The sequence below is a fragment of the Triturus cristatus genome, chromosome 6, assembly GCF_964204655.1.
Source record: "Triturus cristatus chromosome 6, aTriCri1.1, whole genome shotgun sequence".
Lineage (NCBI taxonomy): Eukaryota > Metazoa > Chordata > Amphibia > Caudata > Salamandridae > Triturus > Triturus cristatus.
In genome coordinates, this window is record NC_140589.1 from 1,543,741,671 (window position 1) to 1,543,764,498 (window position 22,828).

At 47.3% G+C, this 22,828-nt stretch overlaps 1 protein-coding gene across 1 annotated transcript in view; it reads left to right on the forward strand.

Moving 5' to 3' along the window:
* Positions 1-22,828, forward strand: part of LOC146821647 (uncharacterized) — a 1,582,729-nt gene that overhangs the window by 988,427 nt on the left and 571,474 nt on the right. Inside the window, exon 23 of the mRNA XM_085609888.1 lies at positions 19,461-19,505. Within this exon, the coding sequence (XP_085466014.1) occupies positions 19,461-19,505 (45 nt within the window). The remainder of the gene's footprint in view (positions 1-19,460; positions 19,506-22,828) is intronic.

Below are 22,828 nucleotides of genomic sequence, written 5' to 3' on the forward strand. Positions count from 1 at the left end.
GGATGATAACAGACCCACTAGGTGGGCAAGCTCTCGCAAGGGCAGTGTTAGAAATGGGGGTCTCTAGTCAGCAGAGGTATGCACCTTTGTCCAAAAAGGGACTCTTGCTTCTAGTCAGGGTAAGGGGGATGCACACTTTAGATAACCCCTGATCACCCCCTGGGTAGCTTGGCATGAGCAGACAGACTTATCACAAAGGCAATGTGTAAAGTATTTGTACTCACAACGCACAGTAGTAGAGTGATAATACCACAAATGGACACCACACCAGTTTAGAAAAAAATAAAGTATCTTTATCTAAACTCAACAAGATCAATACGACAAAAATCCAACGGGAATATGACTTTTCAAAGGTTTCAAACAACTGGGTCCATAGAAAATGATGGATGCGCGATATCTCTCAAAGTACCTGTGGTTGCGACAAAATTCACAAGGTCAACCAGCTGCAGAGATGGGAAGTATCGAAAAACAAAGATGCGTCAGTTACTGAGACCATGGGGGGCGCTGCAACAGTTCTGGTGCACGCAGGAGTAGTGATGTGTCAAATCCGGTCTGTAGGGGGAAGTAATGCATCCATTCCGAGATGATTCTGGTCTGCTGGTGATGCATCAGGAAAACTTGACGCACAGGTACGTACACTGATATTGAGTGATATATTGACCATTGGCTCCATTTGGCATAATTGACTAAATTTTCTGTACTGATTCCATCTTGTGCAACAGACTCCATTTTCTGTGCTCGCACGTAGCTGCAAAGTGGGGAGGGCATGTTTTTGCTCTTCACTTGTTTTTCGCTCCTCACCGATCAGAGTGAAGTGGAGCATGTTGTGTGGGATGCGTGCTTGGTACGGTTCAGGGAATGTGCAGAATGTACAGCTCTGTCTCAGAGTCAAAATACGGGAGCCTGGCCAGCCTCCGTCTTGACCTTGACACAGACCAGTACAGCCAGCTCGGTTTTCTCCAATAGAAGGGGCGAGGTTTCTAGAATCTGCGCCTCACGTTGAGTAAAGGTATTAAAGCTGGAGGCCTTCGTGGGCAGTTTGAAGCTCACCACAGAGTAGGCGTACTTCTGTGGAAGTGACGGAACTTGGGTCCCGATCGAACTCCTTCCTGAGCTGTCAAAGGGCTTCTCCAGCTTGAGTTGGCAAGGATGTTGCATGATTGATCGGTGAGGTGTTCTTTTATGTTCATCATTTCTAAGTTTCTTTGCTCTTTGCTACATGTATATATGCTGCATTTTATTCTGGTTTTGCACTTGAATCTTGATATTTGCATTAACTGATATATTTTGCCTTCCTTTCTAAAATATTGAATTAATAAACGTGTGTGTGTCACTTTAAATGCACCTGAATTTGTCTTCTTGCCTCACCTTTAGAGAGTGCTGGGTTTTGTTTTATCGCCTCGTCTTTTGGGAGTGCTGTTTAACGTGTGTTGTTTAAAGGTGCAGTAGTACATTTGCCTCCTCTTGGGAGTGCAGGGTCCAGGTGTGTCCTATTGTGTCACACCAGTTCGATGTGTGGCAATCCGGGATGCGACGGCGATCGATGCGGCGGCATCGAGCCACACTGCGTCAGTTTCTTCAGCCATGATCCCTTAAAGGATCGGTTCTTGCAGCAGCGACAGGCGCTGCGTCGGTTTCAGCAGCGGAGCGATGCATGGAGGTTCTTCTCACAAAGCGGTGCTTTGTCGAAAAAACTGTCGCAAGAGCGATGCATCGATTTTCTTGTAGTTGCGTTGCTTTTCCAGCTCCCAACAGCAAGTACAACTTCCAGAGGCCCAACACAGTCACAGGCACGTCTTGGCAGGTCAGAACTCCCAGCAAGGAAGTTCAGGGGAGCTGGGGGTGAAGTCATTGTACCTGAGACTTCAGAACAGGAGGCAAGCTCTACTTAAGCCCTTGGAGATCTTCCTCAAACACGGGGACACAGCACACAGCAAAGTCCTTGTCCTTTCCTTGGCAGAAACAGCTACTGCAGGCCAACCCCAGACACCACACAGCAAAGGGGTAGTTTCTCCAGATCTTCTTCGTGGCAAGGGTTCCTCTTGATTCCAGAAGTAGTCGAACTCTCTAGGGTTTTAGGTCTAATACTTATACCCCAAAATGTCTTTGCTCTCTTTGGGCAAGGGTCTGTGTGCCCAGTCCAAACCAGTTCTATCCTCACTGGTGCACTATGACCACACGGGTCGGAGACAGCATTGTGCAAAGGAGACAGGCCCTATTCAGGTGCAAGGAAATCTCCTCCCACTACTCTAAATTAAGCCAAGCTTTATTCAGCCCTGCTCTGAGTCATCCAGGCAGGGCCAGGCACACCTTAACCCCTCACCTTATAAACTTACGTTTTGGCCTAATTCCGCTGATGGAGTACAAGTATGGCTGGAGGTAAAAGGCAGATGTGCCCTCACAGTGCCGTTTTTGTAACAACGGGGAAGAAAATGTAATCCACGTCTTGTGCCCCTGCAGAATCTTACTCATTTTGCTAACTTTTTGGCTGCCCCAAATTTGGCGGATCCTGAATGTCCGGACATGTCAAGAAGCTCTAGAGGAGTGTATGAAGAGTGACTCAGCTCAGATGGCCGCCCGTTTTGTAAAATACATGTCTGAGATCAATTCTGTGTTACCAGTAGACGACCGCCATGAATCTTTGCCTTGCCAGCTATGAACCCCTTTGTTACCATGAATTCCTCTTTTTAATAGAACTTGGAAAGTGCTTTTAACTCGTTTTTGTACGAATTGCAATGATTTTAATTTATTGTGCAAAATAAGTATTCTATTCCTCAAACCCCCCCAGTGGCTGTCTACAGTGAATGCACATCCCCAGCCCCTGTCACTCCAAAACCAGACAATCAATACACAAACAGACAGAGGCACACCGAATGGTTATACAAAAAAATTACTTCTTTGTAAAAGTGCCATTTTCAAACACACAATGTAAAAACCATCTTTGCTAAAAGATGTGTTATTAAATTCTGAGTTCAGAGAGCCTAAACTTTATTCCTCTAGCTTGTCCTAATGGCAAGTTATACTTGGAAAATGTTACAGGGCATTTCCCATTCTATCCTATGGGGCAAGATAGCCTTTCAATAGTGAAAAACGAAATTGGCAGTATTTTACTATCAGGACATGTTACACACACCAGTACATACATGTCCTACCTTTCACATACACTGCACCCTGCCCAGGGGAGTACCTTGGGGCTACCATAGGGGTGCCTTACATGTAAGATAAGGGGCGGTTAGGGCCTGGCAAGTGGGCTCATTTGCCAAGTCGACTTGGCAGTTAACAGCTGTGCACAGACACTGCAGGGGCAGGTCTGAGATACCTGCGTCGTCATCCATGTCCCTATGGGCATCATCATCCTAGGGGGGGATGGCGTAATGCCAGGTCAGTAGATCTTCTGGGTGGATCCAGGGAATCCCCACACATAAGAGAACACTGGTTTTGTGCCAGGAATGCCTGCCTAAGGCGCACAAAGGCATCATGTTCCACTCCCACCTCACAGGGACATTTGGCCGGGACTGGATCAGCATCTGCAGGTTGGGCCAGAGGGAGGGGATCAGGGAAAGAGTGGCCCTGGAGTTTGCATTTTTTTGCACATTTGTGCACAATTTGCTGTGACAAGCGCTGCTCCATCGGTGTCATGACTTCCTCCACCGACTGGTATAAGTATGTATCTACTGCATCATAAAAATCCTTATCCCATTGTAGGGCAATCAGGGGGTCCCTATCATATTGGACATCACTGTCTTCTTCCATGTCCCGGGCCAGGGAAAGCACGCAATCCCAATAAAATAAAATGGGAAAGGCAGTTGAGGTGTCTAAGGATTTGCATATATGTAATACTACTGAAAAGCGCCTTGGGGCAACGCTAAAGTTGTAGGTGCTAGGGTCCAGTGAATCAATAATGGGTCAAGCCCCAGGTCAACACCCCCTGATATTAGCTCTACAGCAAATGGGTGAAAATAGCTTCCTGGGAGTGTGTCCCAGTGAGGCTGGTGCAGCTTCAACTACCAATACAGACCACTTAGGGCGTTATAGGGAAAATTAGGAACTTCTGACCCTTGCAATCCAAGGGAGTCACAATACCCACTCTTTCAGGCAATGTACCTGTACAGACCCCTATGGAAGGGCAGGCGGAAGGGACCCATTGGTCCAAACCTGCAACCCCTGTAAAGCCCCTAAATTTTGTACTTAGGGGCGACCCTGAACCTTGCCTCCTCAGATTGGAGAAGAAGAGAGAAGAAGGACCGAAGAGCCGTGCTGAATAAGGAAGATGAGGACAACAACTGCTTTGACCCAGTCCTACCGGCCTGTCTCAACTTCGACCTGCCACAGCGAAACCCTGTCGTGTCCAGCAGCCAGCAGCCATCCAGAACCTGGAGGACCTGCCCTGCCTTCACCAAACCGACTGTCTCCCGGGAGCACCAAACTTGCTCAACCCAAGACTCCAACACAGATCCTGGATCCATCAGGATTTGCGGTTCTGCACCACTCAGCACCGGACGCGCAAGGCCCGAGTTCGAGTGGCCCAACACCACGAGGAGGTCTCCACAGCCATCCTGATTTGGGATCTGGTGATCCCTGACCTGCCTCAATCTTCTACCCGACGCCTGCAGCCTTAACCTGATGGGTCCCCCCGACCGGAGCTGGTAAGAAGATCTGACGCCTAATGACTCCCCTGCACCCAATGCCCCACAGCCTTGAGTGGTCCACCTACGGTGTCCAGACATCCCCCCCCAGAATCCAACGTACTTCTCCTGCTGGTCATCGCCCTCTGAAAACCTCCTTGCCCAAATCTGCTGAACAAGAGATCTCCATTGGAAACAAAAGGGCACCGGACGTCTACTTGGCACCCTGCATCCGGCCACCTCCGTGCCGCAGGTGTTGCAGCTCTTGTGCTGATTGTTGGCCCCTGCAGTGCTGATCCTAATCCCAGGAGCTTTCCTCCCACAACAGAGTATCCTGCTCATAGGCAGCCCCTGACCGACGGCCACCTAGCCCCATTGGCTAACATTGTGCTTCTGTACTCTGCACCCCGCCGTCCTAGTGCCGCTTGCAGGGACTGTTGAGAGCAACCACATAGCTCTTACAGGCAACAGCATCCTGCGTCCTCGAAGCTGCCTCCTCTGACCACCTGCTATCACCAATCAGTGGTGTACTCATTGATCACACAAGGACCGACCGTGCCAGTAAGTGAGTGCCACCTGCTCCAGGTGTGTGTAGAGGAAGGGCCGCACTATGGCAGCTGCGGGTTAGGAAAAGGAAAGCTGCCACCGCCTCAGTGTCAGCCTCTGGGGCCAATTACCCTGCATAGTCAGTGCTGGGAGGAAGGAGCCTTGCCAGAAAATAACAACAGGCAAGGTACAACCTGCATATCCACGTGGGCAATTAACGCTCAGTTAATAAGAATTATTGTTTATTCTCTGTAGCAAAAACAACAATTGATGGACAGAATGCAGAACAATGTCATACATTCACCCCAGTACAGAGATCTGGGCCTAAATCCATCGTTTTTTTGCTCACCATGCCATTCCAGTTTGAACCCAGCCATATGCAAATCAGTCTTGACCCTGTGCCCCATGGGAACAGTCCAGCCCGAACTGCCAAGCCAGGTCCTCCCTGGACTGGAAACAAGCATCCTAGGACCGGTTTCGGGCTTTCAGCCCTCGTCAGCCAGGATAGCTTGATTCCAGTGGCATGGTGAGCAAGGGACTCACGTCTGAGCATACCCTTCCCACTCGGGGTGACAAATGCAAAAACAACAATTGATGGACAGAATGCAGAACAATGTCATACATTCACCCCAGTACAGAGATCTGGGCCTAAATCCATCGTTTTTTTGCTCACCATGCCATTCCAGTTTGAACCCAGCCATATGCAAATCAGTCTTGACCCTGTGCCCCATGGGAACAGTCCAGCCCGAACTGCCAAGCCAGGTCCTCCCTGGACTGGAAACAAGCATCCTAGGACCGGTTTCGGGCTTTCAGCCCTCGTCAGCCAGGATAGCTTGATTCCAGTGGCATGGTGAGCAAGGGACTCACGTCTGAGCATACCCTTCCCACTCGGGGTGACAAATGCAAAAACAACAATTGATGGACAGAATGCAGAACAATGTCATACATTCACCCCAGTACAGAGATCTGGGCCTAAATCCATCGTTTTTTTGCTCACCATGCCATTCCAGTTTGAACCCAGCCATATGCATATCAGTCTTGACCCTGTGCCCCATGGGAACAGTCCAGCCCGAACTGCCAAGCCAGGTCCTCCCTGGACTGGAAACAAGCATCCTAGGACCGGTTTCGGGCTTTCAGCCCTCGTCAGCCAGGATAGCTTGATTCCAGTGGCATGGTGAGCAAGGGACTCACGTCTGAGCATACCCTTCCCACTCGGGGTGACAAATGCAAAAGCAACAATTGATGGACAGAATGCAGAACAATGTCATACATTCACCCCAGTACAGAGATCTGGGCCTAAATCCATCGTTTTTTTGCTCACCATGCCATTCCAGTTTGAACCCAGCCATATGCAAATCAGTCTTGACCCTGTGCCCCATGGGAACAGTCCAGCCCGAACTGCCAAGCCAGGTCCTCCCTGGACTGGAAACAAGCATCCTAGGACCGGTTTCGGGCTTTCAGCCCTCGTCAGCCAGGATAGCTTGATTCCAGTGGCATGGTGAGCAAGGGACTCACGTCTGAGCATACCCTTCCCACTCGGGGTGACAAATGCAAAAACAACAATTGATGGACAGAATGCAGAACAATGTCATACATTCACCCCAGTACAGAGATCTGGGCCTAAATCCATCGTTTTTTTGCTCACCATGCCATTCCAGTTTGAACCCAGCCATATGCAAATCAGTCTTGACCCTGTGCCCCATGGGAACAGTCCAGCCCGAACTGCCAAGCCAGGTCCTCCCTGGACTGGAAACAAGCATCCTAGGACCGGTTTCGGGCTTTCAGCCCTCGTCAGCCAGGATAGCTTGATTCCAGTGGCATGGTGAGCAAGGGACTCACGTCTGAGCATACCCTTCCCACTCGGGGTGACAAATGCAAAAACAACAATTGATGGACAGAATGCAGAACAATGTCATACATTCACCCCAGTACAGAGATCTGGGCCTAAATCCATCGTTTTTTTGCTCACCATGCCATTCCAGTTTGAACCCAGCCATATGCAAATCAGTCTTGACCCTGTGCCCCATGGGAACAGTCCAGCCCGAACTGCCAAGCCAGGTCCTCCCTGGACTGGAAACAAGCATCCTAGGACCGGTTTCGGGCTTTCAGCCCTCGTCAGCCAGGATAGCTTGATTCCAGTGGCATGGTGAGCAAGGGACTCACGTCTGAGCATACCCTTCCCACTCGGGGTGACAAATGCAAAAACAACAATTGATGGACAGAATGCAGAACAATGTCATACATTCACCCCAGTACAGAGATCTGGGCCTAAATCCATCGTTTTTTTGCTCACCATGCCATTCCAGTTTGAACCCAGCCATATGCAAATCAGTCTTGACCCTGTGCCCCATGGGAACAGTCCAGCCCGAACTGCCAAGCCAGGTCCTCCCTGGACTGGAAACAAGCATCCTAGGACCGGTTTCGGGCTTTCAGCCCTCGTCAGCCAGGATAGCTTGATTCCAGTGGCATGGTGAGCAAGGGACTCACGTCTGAGCATACCCTTCCCACTCGGGGTGACAAATGCAAAAACAACAATTGATGGACAGAATGCAGAACAATGTCATACATTCACCCCAGTACAGAGATCTGGGCCTAAATCCATCGTTTTTTTGCTCACCATGCCATTCCAGTTTGAACCCAGCCATATGCAAATCAGTCTTGACCCTGTGCCCCATGGGAACAGTCCAGCCCGAACTGCCAAGCCAGGTCCTCCCTGGACTGGAAACAAGCATCCTAGGACCGGTTTCGGGCTTTCAGCCCTCGTCAGCCAGGATAGCTTGATTCCAGTGGCATGGTGAGCAAGGGACTCACGTCTGAGCATACCCTTCCCACTCGGGGTGACAAATGCAAAAACAACAATTGATGGACAGAATGCAGAACAATGTCATACATTCACCCCAGTACAGAGATCTGGGCCTAAATCCATCGTTTTTTTGCTCACCATGCCATTCCAGTTTGAACCCAGCCATATGCAAATCAGTCTTGACCCTGTGCCCCATGGGAACAGTCCAGCCCGAACTGCCAAGCCAGGTCCTCCCTGGACTGGAAACAAGCATCCTAGGACCGGTTTCGGGCTTTCAGCCCTCGTCAGCCAGGATAGCTTGATTCCAGTGGCATGGTGAGCAAGGGACTCACGTCTGAGCATACCCTTCCCACTCGGGGTGACAAATGCAAAAACAACAATTGATGGACAGAATGCAGAACAATGTCATACATTCACCCCAGTACAGAGATCTGGGCCTAAATCCATCGTTTTTTTGCTCACCATGCCATTCCAGTTTGAACCCAGCCATATGCAAATCAGTCTTGACCCTGTGCCCCATGGGAACAGTCCAGCCCGAACTGCCAAGCCAGGTCCTCCCTGGACTGGAAACAAGCATCCTAGGACCGGTTTCGGGCTTTCAGCCCTCGTCAGCCAGGATAGCTTGATTCCAGTGGCATGGTGAGCAAGGGACTCACGTCTGAGCATACCCTTCCCACTCGGGGTGACAAATGCAAAAACAACAATTGATGGACAGAATGCAGAACAATGTCATACATTCACCCCAGTACAGAGATCTGGGCCTAAATCCATCGTTTTTTTGCTCACCATGCCATTCCAGTTTGAACCCAGCCATATGCAAATCAGTCTTGACCCTGTGCCCCATGGGAACAGTCCAGCCCGAACTGCCAAGCCAGGTCCTCCCTGGACTGGAAACAAGCATCCTAGGACCGGTTTCGGGCTTTCAGCCCTCGTCAGCCAGGATAGCTTGATTCCAGTGGCATGGTGAGCAAGGGACTCACGTCTGAGCATACCCTTCCCACTCGGGGTGACAAATGCAAAAACAACAATTGATGGACAGAATGCAGAACAATGTCATACATTCACCCCAGTACAGAGATCTGGGCCTAAATCCATCGTTTTTTTGCTCACCATGCCATTCCAGTTTGAACCCAGCCATATGCAAATCAGTCTTGACCCTGTGCCCCATGGGAACAGTCCAGCCCGAACTGCCAAGCCAGGTCCTCCCTGGACTGGAAACAAGCATCCTAGGACCGGTTTCGGGCTTTCAGCCCTCGTCAGCCAGGATAGCTTGATTCCAGTGGCATGGTGAGCAAGGGACTCACGTCTGAGCATACCCTTCCCACTCGGGGTGACAAATGCAAAAACAACAATTGATGGACAGAATGCAGAACAATGTCATACATTCACCCCAGTACAGAGATCTGGGCCTAAATCCATCGTTTTTTTGCTCACCATGCCATTCCAGTTTGAACCCAGCCATATGCAAATCAGTCTTGACCCTGTGCCCCATGGGAACAGTCCAGCCCGAACTGCCAAGCCAGGTCCTCCCTGGACTGGAAACAAGCATCCTAGGACCGGTTTCGGGCTTTCAGCCCTCGTCAGCCAGGATAGCTTGATTCCAGTGGCATGGTGAGCAAGGGACTCACGTCTGAGCATACCCTTCCCACTCGGGGTGACAAATGCAAAAACAACAATTGATGGACAGAATGCAGAACAATGTCATACATTCACCCCAGTACAGAGATCTGGGCCTAAATCCATCGTTTTTTTGCTCACCATGCCATTCCAGTTTGAACCCAGCCATATGCAAATCAGTCTTGACCCTGTGCCCCATGGGAACAGTCCAGCCCGAACTGCCAAGCAGTGACCCGTGCTCACTACGCCACTGGAGTCAAGCTATCCTGGCTGATGACGGCTGATAGCCAGAAACCGGTCCTAGGATGCTTGATTCCGATCCAGGGAAGACATGGCTTGGCAGTTCGGGCTGGACTGTTCCCATGAGGCACAGGGTCAAGACTGATTTGCATATGGCCATGTCTAAACTGGGGTGGTGTAGTGGGCAAAAGAACGATGGATTTAACCCAGATCTCTTGACTGGGGGTGAATGTATGCATTGTCAGCATTCCGTCCATCATTTGTTTGTTGTAACGCTTTTCGCCCTAAGTGGGATGGGTATTCCCAGACGTGGGACCCGTGCTCACTACGCCACTGGAGTCAAGCTATCCTGGCTGATGACGGCTGATAGCCAGAAACCGGTCCTAGGATGCTTGATTCCGATCCAGGGAAGACATGGCTTGGCAGTTCGGGCTGGACTGTTCCCATGAGGCACAGGGTCAAGACTGATTTGCATATGGCCATGTCTAAACTGGGGTGGTGTAGTGGGCAAAAGAACGATGGATTTAACCCAGATCTCTTGACTGGGGGTGAATGTATGCATTGTCAGCATTCCGTCCATCATTTGTTTGTTGTAACGCTTTTCGCCCTAAGTGGGATGGGTATTCCCAGACGTGGGACCCGTGCTCACTACGCCACTGGAGTCAAGCTATCCTGGCTGATGACGGCTGATAGCCAGAAACCGGTCCTAGGATGCTTGATTCCGATCCAGGGAAGACATGGCTTGGCAGTTCGGGCTGGACTGTTCCCATGAGGCACAGGGTCAAGACTGATTTGCATATGGCCATGTCTAAACTGGGGTGGTGTAGTGGGCAAAAGAACGATGGATTTAACCCAGATCTCTTGACTGGGGGTGAATGTATGCATTGTCAGCATTCCGTCCATCATTTGTTTGTTGTAACGCTTTTCGCCCTAAGTGGGATGGGTATTCCCAGACGTGGGACCCGTGCTCACTACGCCACTGGAGTCAAGCTATCCTGGCTGATGACGGCTGATAGCCAGAAACCGGTCCTAGGATGCTTGATTCCGATCCAGGGAAGACATGGCTTGGCAGTTCGGGCTGGACTGTTCCCATGAGGCACAGGGTCAAGACTGATTTGCATATGGCCATGTTTAAACTGGGGTGGTGTAGTGGGCAAAAGAACGATGGATTTAACCCAGATCTCTTGACTGGGGGTGAATGTATGCATTGTCAGCATTCCGTCCATCATTTGTTTGTTGTAACGCTTTTCGCCCTAAGTGGGATGGGTATTCCCAGACGTGGGACCCGTGCTCACTACGCCACTGGAGTCAAGCTATCCTGGCTGATGACGGCTGATAGCCAGAAACCGGTCCTAGGATGCTTGATTCCGATCCAGGGAAGACATGGCTTGGCAGTTCGGGCTGGACTGTTCCCATGAGGCACAGGGTCAAGACTGATTTGCATATGGCCATGTCTAAACTGGGGTGGTGTAGTGGGCAAAAGAACGATGGATTTAACCCAGATCTCTTGACTGGGGGTGAATGTATGCATTGTCAGCATTCCGTCCATCATTTGTTTGTTGTAACGTTATTCTCTGTAGCACCCATGAATACACATGCTAGCCTGTTCGGCTTAATGTTGGAGTGATTAATTACTTGCCTGCGCGGGGGCGAGTTCATTGGATCAACAGGCAAGGCACCACACCCCCACCCAGTACCACGTGGGGCACTAGATGGTCTATTTTTATTGTTTATGACCACCACGTGCCCCCTACTGACAGCACAAGGTTGGTACCTGGGCTCGCCTGATGAGGGTGATTTATTGATTCTCCTGGGGTGGTCAGCGTTCATTTATTGTGTATTTTTGATACATAGTTTGAACACACTCATGCTCTCTCAATAGCGCAATTTGCTGGCTGTGCATTCACTGCAATTCCTCCTAGAGCACCTCAGGGTGGTCCGAGGGGCGCGATAATGCATTACTAATGCATTTTAGTGCGGTGATGGGGACAACAGTACTAAAATGCGTTAGTCTAACCCCTGATGTGTGGTACTTGGCAGGACTGTATTGCACGACTTCAAGTGGTTGTGTTTTGAGGTATCTTTGCTAAATCTGTTTAGTTTATGAGCTTCTTAGCAGAAGTGTGCGTCATAGGTTTAACTTCTTCACACTGGATATCCCTGGCTTTCAATTTTATTAACTTGCTGCCTAGATGCAATTGGTTGGGACAAACTACTACTGAGCCCCTATAACACTTTTACAAGGCCCTCACTGATACCCTCTTAGGGGCCTGGGCCAAACCTTGCTCTGACCTCCTGATAAAATGCCAATTCGCGTAATGCCACCAACCTGCACCAGACGACCCTGAACTTTTGTAACAGTACCCTTCTCCTGAGAGCTTAGTAGTGCAACTATAGACCAGCGGAGCTAATCTGAACACATTCCTGACTACCCCCCTGATAGGGAGTCCAAAAGAGTAGAAACCTTTGGGAAGAAGCTGTTTTCTTCCACACCTGTGGCCCACAGGCCAATCAATGCTAGTTGCCTAGTGGGCCGCTATTCCCATGCTTTTTGGGGTTTGGTGGCTCTATTTCGGGTTTACCTCTGACCTGTCATAACCCAAGCGATATAGGATGGTAGTGATGCAGCCAAGTTCAAAATGTGTCGTAATTTGGACACCACTGGTTTCATCGGGCAAGCCATTGGCACCAACATTGCCAATCAACACCACACCTGGCTGCGGTCAACGTTTTTTAAAGGAAATGTCCAATTTTCGTTTAAGGACATGCCCTTCGACAGGACTCGCCAGGTTGGGGATAAGACAGTTTCCGTTCTAGAGAGGTTCAAAGAGAGCAGGGCCAAAGCGCTCTCCCTGGGCTTTGCCTGCCCCATCTCACCAGTCACATCAGCTCTACCATTTCTTTCAAGGTTTCAGCAGAGGTACCCCATACCAACAGCCAGTTCAACCTCAGCAAGGTACCCGGCATTTTTGCAGCAAGAGCCGCGACACCCACAGACTCAGCCATCTAAGACAGCAAGCCACTCAACCCAATCAGCCCGCTAACCTCGCTGCCCCCTACCACCAACCTCCTGTAAACCACACCTGTTAGTAGAGCACAGCGACCTGGTTGGAGGCGGTATTTAATGATTCTTCCACAGGAAGTGCAAGTCCTTTTGCTCAAAGGAGCTGTTGAGAGGGTACCTGCTCCAGAAGTAGGTTGTGGTTTTTATTTCCGCTACATTTTGTGGCCCTAGAAGGATGGAGACATTTGTTGTATTTTAGACCTACACCCTCTTAATGATGCCCTCCAGGCCAAGTTATCTGAAGTTTTGTTGTTTGTTTTGTCAGTTGCCCAGCAAGGCTTTTCTGTGGACTCCGCTTCCAGCCCTTGCCTCTGCTCTTCCCCCAAGGCCCTGCCCCCCACCAGAACTGCTTCCCCTCCTGCCAGCTGTCCAACCCTCCCCTACACTACTTATTGGCAGACGCTGTGCGGCCAGGTCACTGGCGCGCCAAAGGCAAGCCCGTCTGCACCTGTCCAGGCCTGGCCCCCACAATGTTCCCTCGCTATGATTGCCAGCATCTTCCTTGCCCTCAACAATGGACGACCCACCGCCTCCCACCTCACATCGCCGAAGCACACGCAAGGCCCGTTCTTCTTCTGTAACTGTACCTTCACCTGCCTCCGCACACCAGACCCACCTGCCACACAACCCACAAGTACCGAACCCGACCACCTTAGTTTTATCCTTTTTGACACCTGCTCCCTCCACAAGCATGACGTGGCAATCTGGGACCTGCTCGACTCCACCTCCCCCGACATCGCTTTCCTCACAGAATCCTGGATGAACCCCACTTCATCCCCAGACATTGCCACCGCTATCTCAGACGGCTACAAAATCTTTCACAAGGACCGCACCATCTGACCGGGAAGAGGCATCGCCATCGTTCCCAACACCGTCCGCCTCACAACTAGCCCAGACGACCAATCGACCAACATGAAGCACCCCCACTTCCATGTCCAGACCAACCCAAACACCACCCTTCATGGCACCCTCACCTACAGACCTTCCAGACCCGTCCCCTCTTCTGAGAACCCAAAGTCAACTTCATCGCACACCACGCTCTCACCTCCATGGACTACATCTTCCTCGGTGAGCTCAACTTTCACCTGGACAACCCCAATGACCACAACACCTCATCCCTACTGGAGAACCTTGCCACCATCGGACTCAAACAACTCGTCACCTCTCCAACCCACTCTGCAGGACTTATGCTCGACCCCATCTTTTCCACCAGTAACAACATCACCTTGAGCCACACCTCTGAACTGCACTGGACCGACCACCGCTGTGTCCACTTCTCCTTCACCAAACCCACCATACACCACCACGATCACCACTTCCCTTGCAGAAGCTGGAACAAGGTCACTGAAGACCTGCTCAGCACCTCTCTAAGCAAAACCCCATCACCGACATCCACGGGCTCCAACACCTCAGCACGCAAACTCTATCCATGAATCTCCAACTGCGCCAACACACTGGCTCCCCTCAAGAAACCCTCAGGCAAGCAACCCTCCAAGAAAGCTAGCTGGTTGTCCCCTGCCCTTCAAGACTCCAGACACACCTGTAGACAGCATGGAAAAAGATAGAGGAGCAGTCAGATCTCGAAAGACCACGCAGCCTTCAGAACAGCTGTCACCACCTCATCAGAACAACAAAGAAAACAGTCAGGCAGGAACGCAACAATGCCAGTGCACAAAACAGCATAGAACTCATCACCATAGTCAAATAATTTGCCAAACCCAGCACAGAGACAACAGACATTATTCTCTCACAAGACCTCTTCAACAACCTTGGCACCTTTTTCCACCTCAAGATCAACGAGATCTACGACAGCTTCGCGACCCAAGACCCATCCACCCCACCCGCAATCATTACATCCAACGATTCCCAACCCCAGCAGACCCTGCTCAGCTGGACCTCCCTCACCTCTGACAATACGCTCAAGCTCATGAAGAGCATTTACTCCAGAGCTTCCTTGGATCCCTGTCCTCACCACGTCTTCAACAGAGCCGGCACCCACATCGCCCAAACTCTGCTGCACCATCAACTGCTCCATCAATTCTGCCACATTCCCGGAGGATGGAAACATGCAGAGATCAGCCACTTGCTGAAGAAACCCTCTGCTGACCGGACTTACCTCAAAAACTACAGACCAATCTCTCTGCTCCCATTCCCAGCCAAGGTCATTGAGTAGGCCATCAACGCCCAACTCTCCGAGTAAATCGAAACAAACCACATCCTGGACCTTTCCCAATCCGGCTACAACAAGACCACTCTCCTCACCACTACAGACGATATCCGTACCCTCCTTGACCGAGGCAAGACTTTCAAGAACTTGCAATGGTGTGAGAAAACTCCTCAGAATCAGAGCAACAAACAATATGGTCCACCTCTTAATATCTCCAATTCTGAATACCAGCAAAAGGCACAGTTTTTAGAGCTATCAAGTGAGGGTTAAGAGGAAAGGAACAGCAGGGAAATGGAAAAAAAACTTGAATAGGAAATGAAACAAGATTCACAAATGAAATAACACCTACTCATACATTTTCACTACAGCATATCAAATTTACCTGAGACTTAATAGAGGAATCGCCTTTGCAACCTCTGTGCAATCTACACTCTTGTGATTAACAAGCTTTAGATTCCCTGTCTGAACCTGTGGATACAAAAATAAATATGCCTGCAAGCCCATATTACATGTTCCACAACAACTCATCAAGACAATGGCAAAATATCCTCATACATACTCAAACAAGTAAAAAAAGGTTTATGTAAAGTTCCGCAAATATTTTGGGAACAGTTCCTCATCAGATTGTAAAATAAAAGTATTTCACGATTAATGCTTCCACCATTAATATAATATTCATTGGTTCATCATCACCACTAGTTCAGTCTTTCACTTGACTTTGTTAAACAATTAATTCACATTGCATTTGTTCCAGAAACAAAATATTCAAAAGAACAGAAAAAAGAGAGCCCAGTTGCTTTACTTCAAGCACTGAATGTACCATTCTGCAGATAATCAAAGTCCTTTTCACCTTTACAGCTTTCATAAAAAAACAAATTTCTGTTTTGCCTTTTTTATTATGTTAATGTTCCCCAGAATAACAAGTATGCTCCAACAGAAAGGAAGAATTTATGGCTTTTTTTTTAACTCATGTCAACTCTACAGCTTTAAAGAATACAACTAACAGAAAGGAAGAATTTATGTTTTTTTGAAGTCACGTGACCTTTAGTTCAAATCTGCAACTCCAAACAAATACAACTTTATAAGGAATACGTTTGAAGAAAGGAGGGAAATGAGAATACAGCTGCTGACTTATCTTATAAATGGAGGTTCAGCAAGGACAGCACTTCTTGAATATACTTCAAATACTGTCTTTATGTTTCCAAAAGACAGCTTTTCCAAATAATGGCTGCGATATCCAAATGAGAGACAAACAGTCTCCCCCAAAGTACCAGCCTCAGCAACTACATCACAAATAAATTACGCACATGCAGAAGGCGTGCAGGCCCCTCCTATAAATCCCCCATGATCCTTCCGAACTCCTCATGTCCTCCCTAGGCATCATGGAACTTGTAGTCCATGCAAACTTTGTACAGGCAAGAACACCCAGTTACTTCCATGTTAACCTTCACATGGAAGTCGTTTATATTGGTAACGTTTGAAGGCACTAAGATGTTTGAATTCTGACAGTACACTCTTCTCCCAGGTGCCTCTTAGGTCTGGGTTTAAGGGTTGATTTTGATGGAAAGCTCTTACAACTCGAGGTGCAAGTATGTTATCACACAGTTCCCATAAATCATATTCAGAAGAATACCCTTTCAAAGAAGCTAGATACCACAACTAACCCCTACGGAATTTGGAATCCACCGTCCTCCTTCGTATTTCAAATGACCATCTTGAAGAACCGGAGAAGCAGCCCTAATAATGCTTGCTTGGCAGGTTTCAACAGACTGCAGTGGAATACTGAGTGTATACGTAAAGAACAAGGCAATTTCAACTTGTAAACCACAGGATTAACTTGTTGTATCACAGTGTGGGGGCCAGTAAATTTCGGATAAAACACACTGCGTACTTTGGAATGGATATTCTTTGTAGACAACCATAATTTGTCTCCTGGTTGATACTGTGGGCCATCTCTACGATGTTGGTCAGCCCATTTTTTATATTGTTGTTTTGCGCGATCCAAATGAAATTGAATTTTCTTATGCACCTTTTTATGTTCCTGATTTGTGTCATCACAGCTGGTTGATTAACAACCTCTGTGGGAATATTGATGGGTAACACTTTGGCAAGGTATCCATATGTTGCAAAGAAGGGAGTTGTTCCGATAGAACTATGCAAAGTATTATTATAAGATAATTCAGCTAGCCATAATAAAGACACCCAGGATTCTGTGGCTTCGTCCGCATAACATCACAGATATTTTTTCAGAGTTTGATTCAGTCTTTCTGTTTGTCCATCCATCTTGGGATGGAATCTGGTAGACAAAGCTGATGTTACATGTAATGCCTTTCACCACACCTGCCAGAAACGTGCTGTGAATTGAGGTCTCGATCTGATAGAATAGTTTCAGGTAATCCATGCAGCTGTCCAATATTAGTAAGTGTCATCTGTGCTGTTTGACCTGCTGTAGGTAGATTCTTGCACTGAATAAAATGCCCCATTTTGGTAAGGTTATCCGCCACCACCATTATCGCTGTAAAACCTTGATTAACCGGCAAACCTGTGATAAAATCCAAACTAATGATTTTCCATGGTTGGTTAGGTTTTGTTAAAGTTATTAACTTTTCCTTAGCCTTTGCGTGGTCTGTTTTAGCTCTGGCACAGCTTTCACAGCTAGTTATCCATCCTTTTATATCTTTCCTCATGGAATTCCACCAGAAATGTCGTTTCATCAAATGCATAGTTTTTATATATTTAGGATGCACAGCAAGAGCTGACTCATGGCACCAGTTGAATGCCTTCTTGTGACATTCCTTGGAAGTTAAATACAATTTGTTGTTAAAGAAAGGTAATCCTTGTTTAATACTTCTTTGATCATCTTGTCTAGCCCATTCCTTCCAAGTTGGGGTGGATTTGTACTTTCTGACTTCATCTAAGAAATCCTCAATTTTCAATAAACAAAGTTCTTTGAAGGGGTCAATGATGGAATTTTTGATCTCTTTGTGTGGACTACTTTCTTTATCTTGTCTGGAAAGGGAATCAGCTTTCCTATTCTCATTTCCTGGCCGGTAATTCTCATTTCCTGGCTGGTAAGTAATCACAAAATCATATTCACCAGAAAACAGCATCCATCTCATCGGCGGTAAGTGTCTTGCTGTTTTCATGAACTGAAGATTTCTATGACCTGTGTATACTGTGACTGTGTGCCATGCTCCCCACGGATAGTGCCTCCAATCTTGAAAATATTTTTTAATAGCCAGCCATTCTTTTTCAGCTAGTGTATAGTGCAATTCAGCTGGATTCAACTTTAAAAAAAAATAAGTCACAGCATGAGTTGACCAGTTTTGTTATTTCTTTGAGATAGATGCTTCCGCTTCTACAATGAATGGTTCCTCTGGCTGGGTTGAATCAATAGTAGAGCAATGCTAGATGCCTTTTTCAGGAATAAGAACCCTTCTGTGGCATCGTTGGTCCATATAAAAGGAACTGTTTTCCTCAGTACTCTCATGATAGATGAAACCACATGTGAGAATTTTTGTATGAATATGCAATATAAATGTCATCTATTTATAAGACAAATTTGTCCAAATATTCCTTCAAAACATAAATCAGGAAGTATTGAAAAGCCGCTGGGGCATTACATAACCCAAACGGCATCACTGTATATTCAAATAGCTCATACCTGGTTTTGAATGCTGTCTTCCACTCTTCCCCTTCTCTCATTCTGACCAAATGATATGTTCCTCTCAAATCTAACTTGGTGTATATTTTGGCATTCTTCACTTGGTCTAGGAGGACCGCAATCAGTGGGAGATGGGTACCTGTTCTATATGGCATTTTTATTTAACATGCGGTAGTCAATACAGGTATGCAAATCCCCATTCGCTTTGGAGATGAAGAAAAGAAGGGAAGCAGCAGAAGAACGCAAATGACAGATAAACCCAAAGACTGTGTAATGATCCAAATATTCTTTCAAATGTAAGGTTTCTGGTTCAGACAAGGCATACACTCTGCAGGAAGGTATAGGCACCCCTTCAATCAAATCTATCTGACAATCATATTCCCGATGAGGAGGAAGTGTTTCTGCCTTGTTTTTGCTGAACACTTCCTGATATTGTTCATAACAATTAGGGAGTAAAACATATTTTTCTGCTGCAGTGGCTATCTGCAAAGAACTAGCTACAGCTAATACATAAGAAGGATATTCTTGCAAACAACAAGTAATGCATACTTCTGATCGGAATCGGATCTTTTTGATTTTATAATCAATGGTAGGGTTATGTTGCCAAAGCCAAGGCATACCGAAAAAAATCTCATATTGAGGTGCTTCAATGATGTTCAATGATATGATTTATACATGCCATTGTTTCTCTACCAAAACCATCAATTTAACAGGTGCTGTTTGTTCCGTTATAGGGCCTGACCTCAAAGGTTTACCATCCAGTTCCAGCCCCTGTTCAGGTAATACTCTAGATCTTTTTTTTAAATTCAGCTTCTGAACCAATTCCACACCGATGAAATTTCCTGTGGCTCCGAAATCTATCATAACGTTTACTGAATGTTGTTGTTCCCCATCCTGTAATGTCATGGACACTAGGATGTGTGATTCGGTTTCTTTTGAATTTGCTAAGGATAATGACAGCACCTTCCAATCTCTTCCTACTTTGACAATGCACGGGGTAGAGTCAGAAGCCTCAACATTCTCAAATTCTTTTTGCAGCACTGATCTGCCACTTTTTTGTTTGAATGAAAAGATGACTGACTCCTTGATTTTGAGGGACAGTCTCTCACAAAGTGCCCTTTCTTTCCGCAATACATACACTGCCCATGCACTAGACGAGCTTCTCTTTCTTCTTTGGAAAGAAGAAACCTTACTGCTCCCATATCCATGGGTTCGGTACTGGTCTCATTATTGAAAGGGGTTCTTCTAAACCCTCTCTCAAACCTCCCATCTGGTCTATCTCCACTTTTGTTATCACCTGTTCTTTCTGTCATACGATGATCCAATTGCAGAGTAAGATTCATTAAATCGCTACAACTGGTTGGTTGAGGGTCGATATGGGCCAGCACATCTTTCATGTCATCTCTAAGCCCTTGATAATACAGAGACATCCTATTCTCTTCTGACCAAGCGGTCTCTGCTACTAAGCGATTAAAGGTTGTCAAATAAGTCACCAATTTTTTTTTGCCTTGTTTTAACTCCAGTATCTCTCTATCAGCACTGAAAGTCATGTTGCGTCTGTTAATTACGCATTTAAATCCAGAACAAAAAATATTCCAGTCAGACAAAAGGGGATCATTGTTTCGCACCAAAGCTACCGTCTTATTAGCTGCATCTCCTGCTAAGTATGAGATGGCAAATGCCACTTGTGAATGATTTGTAGGACATGAAGCAGGTTTACACAACAAATGTAACATAACCTGAGTTAGGAACACTTGTACCTTATTTGGATCTCCTGCTAATCTCTTCAGGGTGGCTAAGGGTATGGGTGAAGGTACAGTAACCCATATCTTGGATGCAGGAGAAAAGACATCGAAAGGGTTCTTCTGGTGTCTTTCAAACTTGTCCCTTAGAGCTACCGTTTCTGCACATGATGTAACAAATTGTTGTTGTACTACCGTAAGAGCTTGTAATACATCTTCCAAGGTAGTCATAACTGTCAATCACTCTGATCAGGAGGAGTAAAATTTTATGGGTGCGTAATTCTGTCAAGGACTCGCAATGGGGCAAGAAAACTCCACAGGATCAGAGCGACGAACAATATGTTCCACCTCTTGATATCTCCAGTTCTGAATACCAGGAAAAGCACAGAATTTTAGAGCGATCAAGTGAAGGAAAGGTTGTGAGGAAGGGAACAGCAGGGAAATGGAAAAAAATGAAAAGGAAATGAAATAAGATTAGAAAATGAAAGAACTCCTACTCTCATAAATTCTTACTAAAGTGTATCAGATTTACCTCAGTCTTAATCTACACTTTTGTGATTACCAAGCTTTAAATTCCCTGTCTCTACCTGTGGATACAAAAATAAATAAGCTTGCACGCCCATACTACATGGTCCAGAACAACTCATCAAGATAATCACAAATGTTCCTCATACATACCCAAACAAGAAAATAAAGAAAAGGTTTCTGTAAATCTTTTGGAAGAGTTCCTCATCAGATTGTAAAAGAAAAGTATTTCATGATCAGTGTTGCCCCCATTGATATAATATTCATTGGTTGATCATCACCACTAGTTAAGTCTTTTACTTGACTTTGTTAAGCAATTAATTCTCTTGCATTTGTTCCAGAAGGAAACATATTCAAAAGGATAGAAAATAAGAGAGCCCAGTTGCTTTACTTCAAGCACTGCATGTATGATAATCAAAGTCTCTTCCTATAAATCCCCCACGATCCTTCTGAACTCCTCATGTCCTCCCTAGGCATCATGGAACTTGTAGTCCATGCAAACTTTGTACAGGCAAGAACACACAGTTACTTCCATGTTAACCTTCACATGGAAGTAGTTTATATTGGTAATGTTTGACTGCACTAAGATGTTTGAATCCTTCCAGAGATGGCAGCCCTCATCCTCCTGGACCTCTTGGCTGCTTTCAACACCATCTCCCACCACACCCTCTGCACAAGACTCCACAATGCCAGCATCTCTGACAAAGTCCTGGAATGGATCCGCTCCTTCCTCACCTGCGGAACACAAAGAGTCAGTTTTCTTCTGTTTCACTCGGATACCACAGAGATCAGCTGCGGAGTGCCTCAGGGATCCTCCTTGAGCCCCACCCTCTTCAACATCTGCATGGCCCGCTTGCAGCCATCGTCTGAAACCATGGACTCAACATCGTCTCCTATGCCGATGACACCCAGCTGATTCTCGCCCTCATCGACGACCACATAGCCACCAAGAGCAACTTCCACAAAGGGATGAAGGCAGTCACCACCTGGATGAAGGAAAGCTGCCTCAAGCTTAACTCAGACAAGACCGAAGTCCTCGATTCTGGGCTACACTCCCTTCGCCTGGGATGACTCCTGGTGGCCCGTAGCGCTCGGAACTACACTACACCCATGACCCACGCATGAAACCTCAGCATCATCCTGGACTCCTTGCTCTCCATGAAACAACAAATCAACCCCATGTTGCCCTCTTGCTTCCACATGCTCCACGTGCTTAGAAAAATCTTCAAGCGGATCTCCGCTGAGTCCAGGAAAATGGTCACACGCACTCGTCAGCAGCAGACTCGACTACGAGAATGCACTTTACTCCTACATCACTCAAAAATTCCTGAAGAAACTGCAGAATATTCAGAACGCCTTCACCAGACTCATCCTGAACATCCCCCGCTGCAGCCACATCACCGGTCACCTGAGAGACCTCTACTGGCTCCCAGTCAACAAAAGAATCATGTTCAAGCTCCTCAAACACGCCTACAAAGCACTCCACGACGCCGGACCTGCATACCTCAACCACTGCCTCTCTTTCCACACATCCACCAGACACCTCCGCTCCACCCAACTGGCCCTGGCCACCATACCACAGATCTGCAAAACCTCAGCTGGAGAAAGATCCTTCTCCTACCCCACTGCAAAGACCTGGAACACCAAGCCTCTACACCTCAGGCAATCACTGTTACTGCCTCAATTCAGGAAGGACCTCAAGACTTTGCTCTTCGAATAAACCGCCGCCCCCCCCCACCAGCAGCCCTTTGTGTCCCGTACGGGTGAGTGGTTACGCTATACAAGTACCTTGAATGATTGATTGATTGACACATTTAAAGTCTAGCTTTTGGTTC